The 4808-nt window shown below is 44.3% G+C and overlaps 1 protein-coding gene across 1 annotated transcript; it reads right to left on the reverse strand.

Annotated features, from left to right (window-relative positions):
- Positions 1 to 1352: 1352 nt before the first annotated feature.
- nopchap1 (NOP protein chaperone 1) lies at positions 1353 to 3789 on the reverse strand. Its single transcript, XM_069688674.1, has 4 exons — positions 3498 to 3789; positions 2709 to 2783; positions 2426 to 2559; positions 1353 to 2128 (listed from the first exon to the last, which is right to left on the reverse strand). Exons 1-4 carry the CDS (start codon positions 3556 to 3558, stop codon positions 1931 to 1933), a joined length of 468 nt encoding a protein of 155 aa, XP_069544775.1. The 5' UTR covers positions 3559 to 3789; the 3' UTR covers positions 1353 to 1930.
- Between the last annotated feature and the right edge of the window lie 1019 nt (positions 3790 to 4808).

Here is a 4808-nt window from a genome sequence, read left to right on the forward strand (position 1 = left end):
GCTGAAAAACACCCCCATAGCATGATGCTGCCACCACCATGTTTCACTCTTCCTTTCTCCCATCTCCCTACTGCTTCTCTGGAGCTCAGCCACAGTGATCTTTGGGTTCTTCTTTACCTCTCTCACCAAGGCTCTTCTCCCACGATTGCTCAGTTTGGCTGGACGGCCAGGTCTAGGAAGAGTTCTGGTCGTCCCAAACTTCTTCCATTTAAGGATTATGGAGGCCACTGTGCTCTTAGGAACCTTGAGTGCTGCAGAAATTATTTTGTAACCTTGGCCAGATCTGTGCCTTGCCACAATTCTGTCTCTGAGCTCCTTGGACAGTTCCTTCGACCTCATGATTCTCATTTGCTCTGACATGCACTGTGAGCTGTAAGGTCTTATATAGACAGGTGTGTGCCTTTCCTAATCAAGTCCAATCAGTTTAATTAAACACAGCTGGACTCCAATGAAGTAGAACCATCTCAAGGAGGATCAGAAGAAATGGACAGCATGTGAGTTAAATATGAGTGTCACAGCAAAGGGTCTGAATACTTATGACCATGTGATATTTCAGTTTTTCTTTTTTAATAAATTTGCACAAATTTCTACATTTGTTTTTTTCTGTCAAGATGGGGTGCTGAGTGTACATTAATGAGAAATAAAATGAACTTTTTTGATTTTACCAAATGGCTGCAATGAAACAAAGAGTAAAAAATTTAAAGGGGTCTGAATACTTTCCGTACCCACTGTATATATATATATATATACTTAATTAAGACAGATTTACTACTGACCTGGTTTCAGATGAACAGTGAACAGATGGACGTGAGGTTAAGCAGTCAGTTAGCTTTTAAAGCTAAACTAATAGATAACTATGAACACCAGAGACCACGTTTAAACTACATCTGGTTTCATTTGTCTCCTGTGATGTTTGTCTTTTCTGTGCCACCGACCCGGTTCTTCTTCAACGACCTCATTCATCCTTCACTCAGTTCTGACCCGTCTCCCTGCTGCTGAGGATCTCCTCACACCCTGATGATACCACCAACCTGATGCTACTACCATGATGCTACCACCACACTGATTCACCGTAGGGATGTATTAGCATCATGATGCTACCACCACCATGCTTCACTGTAGGATGTATTAGCATCATGATGCTACCACCACCGTGCTTCACTGTAGGATGTATTAGCATCATGATGCTACCACCACCGTGCTTCACTGTAGGATGTATTAGCATCATGATGCTACCACCACCGTGCTTCACTGTAGGATGTATTAGCATCATGATGCTACCACCACAATGCTTCAATGTAGGGATTTATTAGCATCATGATGTATTAGTGCATTTATGATGAACAAACACAGATGGTCTCCAACTTTATTTACAGTTTGCAAAATCAAAGAATTTCCATAATTTTCAGATGTGAATGACTTCTTTTTTTTTTATATTAATGAGAAGCCACAAACATCTGTTGGTCTAATTATTACCATTTAATCTAATTAAAATGATTTAAACAGCTGTAATGAAAAAAGAATCAGTTCACTGCTGTCAGTCTGAGCCTGAACAATAACAATAATAATAATAATAATAATAATAATAATAATAATAATGAGTAAGAATGAATAAATGCAGACGCAGTAGGATTTGTGTTCCTTTCATCTTCTGGTCCTCAGCAGACGCCTGCAGCCTCAATGAAGTGAAGGTGAGAAACACGGAGGTCCAACGGGTCACAAGGTCGGCAGGTGGTCACACCTGATGAGGTCATCGCAGGGTGTGTTGTGGTTTCACAGGAAACCAGACTGTCTGCTGTTCCCATGAAGACGAGGATGTTAGTCTCCAACCCTAACCCTAACCCTGTCCGTGTTCCCTCACACACAGCTGTTTTACCCATAAGGCCTTTGGAGAAAAACAAAGTGACTGAGGTCTGAGTGCCTGACTCATCTATGCCCCCTGCTGGTCGACTACCTGGATGATGGCTTTCTTCTTCTTTCCTTTGTGTCCAGGTAGTCTGAGGTTTTGTTCTGTGATCTCGCTGACAACATCATCATCGTCCTCTTCCTCCTTCTCCTCTTCCTCCTCCTCCTCCTCCTCCTCCTCCGAGTCGCTGTCCGACCCGTCGAGTTCCACCAGCGCGACATCCTGGGGACACGAGAAACAGGTCACGTCTCATTCAGTTACACCAGCTGACATGGCTGTCCAATGAGAAGTCCCACCAGTTTAATGTCTGACAGTTTATGAACTCTTCATGTGTTGCAGATTTAACTGATAATACATAAAACTGATAATGATAATGATAATAATAATCAATAATTACATCATAACATGAGAACATCTTCAAAAATGTTTCACTTTGAGAAGTATTTTCTGTAGAGGCTCCACCCACCTCCCTCCCTGACCATCTCTACGACCCTGTCCCCCTCCTCCACCCTGCCTCACCATCTCTACGACCCTATCCGAGTCCTCCACCCTCTCTATGTCAAAGTGTCCAGCAGGGGCCTCCTCCATCTGCTGCTGCAACTTCTCGTTGGCCTCGGCCATCTGAGGTAGGAAGCTCTGCAGGCGCTGCAGCACTGACGCAGGAGAAAAAAAGAACAAATCATCATCATCATCATCACCAGAATCATCATCACCATCATCGTCATCATCATCACCACCACATCATCACATGCTTCTGACTGCTGTTCTCCTGCTGACAGATAAACATGTTATGGAGTCTCACCGCTGCTCTGAGGGACTCGTTCTGTCTGCAGAGACCGACCGTCCTTCAGCTGGAGGAGCAGCTTCTCCCTGAGACCTGCAGCAAACACACACTCCATTACACACAGTACACAGTGAGAGTTCATTAGTGTGAAAGCAGGAACACTAAACAAAGAAATAAACAACAACATGAACACGTTGTTTACACCAGTACACGTATGATCTACACGTTGTTTACACCAGTACACGTATGATCTACACGTTGTTTACACCAGTACACGTATGACCTACACGTTGTTTACACCAGTACACGTATGATCTACACGTTGTTTACACCAGTACACGTATGATCTACACGTTGTTTACACCAGTACACGTATGACCTACACGTTGTTTACACCAGTACACGTATGATCTACACGTTGTTTACACCAGTACACAGTACACGTATGACCTACACGTTGTTTATGACCTACACGTTGTTTACACCAGTACACGTATGATCTACACGTTGTTTACACCAGTACACGTATGATCTACACGTTGTTTACACCAGTACACGTATGATCTACACGTTGTTTACACCAGTACACGTATGACCTACACGTTGTTTACACCAGTACACGTATGATCTACACGTTGTTAAATGTCTCCATGTTTAAATCCACTTTTGACTGACTATTCTCTCCCTTTAGAAAGCTGCTTCCACCCCGTAACTTTTCTACTCGGTAACTGAACGGAACCGACAAAGCTCCGGTTAACGGACGGTTCCGAGCCCAGCAGCCGAACAGATTAACAGAAACATCCGAACCTGGTCCTCTGCCACACGATAGTAAATCCTGGGAAGTCCTCTTCTTCACTTTGACTTCCATTTCACTGAAGACACGGACCTGTTTCCACCGACATGTGTTTCTGAAGGACCAACTTCCTGCTTGAAGGTAAATATACCCACAGCGCACCCTGTTGGGGCGGAAGACCTCTCAGGATTTAGACGGAACTGTCGCTGTAAAAATTACGCTGAAATTAAACTACAACCACACCAACATTTAAAGAATTATTCAGAACATCTCATGGAACCATGAGTTTTTCGGAGATTTTCAAACAAAACTACTCAAACGGAGTCTGCTCTGCGCCTGCGCACTACGACCAAAATATGTGTGGCACTTTCTGTTATGAATATAAGTTGTGAAAATGGAGCGACGAGAGGTCTCACTCCCCCCCGGAACCCTGAACCCGTCAGCCGTCATCATCATCATCCTCATAGAACATAAAGTGTATTTATTGCTGTATTTCGTAATTGTTGCTGCGTTATTATCGACGTCCTTCTCATGAATTAAGGCAGAATGAGAAAAACTTCGGAAAGCACTATTTTCGAACAGAGTTGTTCATCTGTCGTTCACAGACGATCTTGGGAGTCAGTCGTTGCTCTGACGCGGCGATCTCTGTCTGTCTGAAGAAGACCCAGTTCTGGTCCTGGATCCAGTGTTCCGGAAGGAGAAAGGTAACACCGAACTCCGGGGAATTATGACACTCTGTTTTAGATGTACTGGTTCTCCGGTTCTGCGTGACGTCCAGCAGCTCGGCAGCTTCGTGCTTCCTCATGTTTGGGTTCAGCGAGCTAACGGTACCGTGTGAGTTAGCAGCACCGAACACCAAGAACGGACCGGAGGAGATTTATGAGACTCGTTAAACAGAAGCAGCTCCGTGAAATAGAGATGCAGACTAATGTGGAGACCTAAGATCGGACAGACAGCCGGTGTAAACAAACAAACAAACAAACAAACAGTGAGCTGCTTAGGGCAGCAGCTGCTTCCGGTTCAGTTGTTCCGTTTAACTGCTGATGATCTCCCGGTTTAACAGGACGGTGAGGTGAGGACAGCACCGACTCTCCCCGTCACGAGACTAGAACACAACTACAACCAGAACTGGAACACAACCAGAACACAACTACAACCAGAACCAGAACACAACTACAACCAGAACCAGAACACAACCAGAACCAGAACACAACTACAACCAGAACACAACTACAACCAGAACCGGACTACAACCAGAACACAACTACAACCAGAACACAATTACAACCAGAACCAGAACACAACTACAACCAGAACTGGAACAC

The sequence above is a fragment of the Brachyistius frenatus genome, unplaced genomic scaffold (assembly GCF_029030835.1).
Source record: "Brachyistius frenatus isolate BFR_SWC_R1_liver_20210118 unplaced genomic scaffold, ASM2903083v1 Contig_668, whole genome shotgun sequence".
NCBI lineage: Eukaryota > Metazoa > Chordata > Actinopteri > Embiotocidae > Brachyistius > Brachyistius frenatus.

What these genes read in the sequence shown, in the direction of transcription:
- nopchap1 (XM_069688674.1), bottom strand. Translation starts at nt 3,558, where the DNA reads ATGGAAGTCAAAGTGAAGAAGAGGACTTCCCAGGATTTACTATCGTGT. An exon ending in ATCGTGTGGCAGAGGACCAG is followed by an intron (nt 2,784 to 3,497) that starts GTTCGGATGTTT and finishes TGTTTGCTGCAG; the next exon opens with GTCTCAGGGAGAAGCTGCTC. An exon ending in CGGATAGGGTCGTAGAGATG is followed by an intron (nt 2,129 to 2,425) that starts GTGAGGCAGGGT and finishes TCGTGTCCCCAG; the next exon opens with GATGTCGCGCTGGTGGAACT.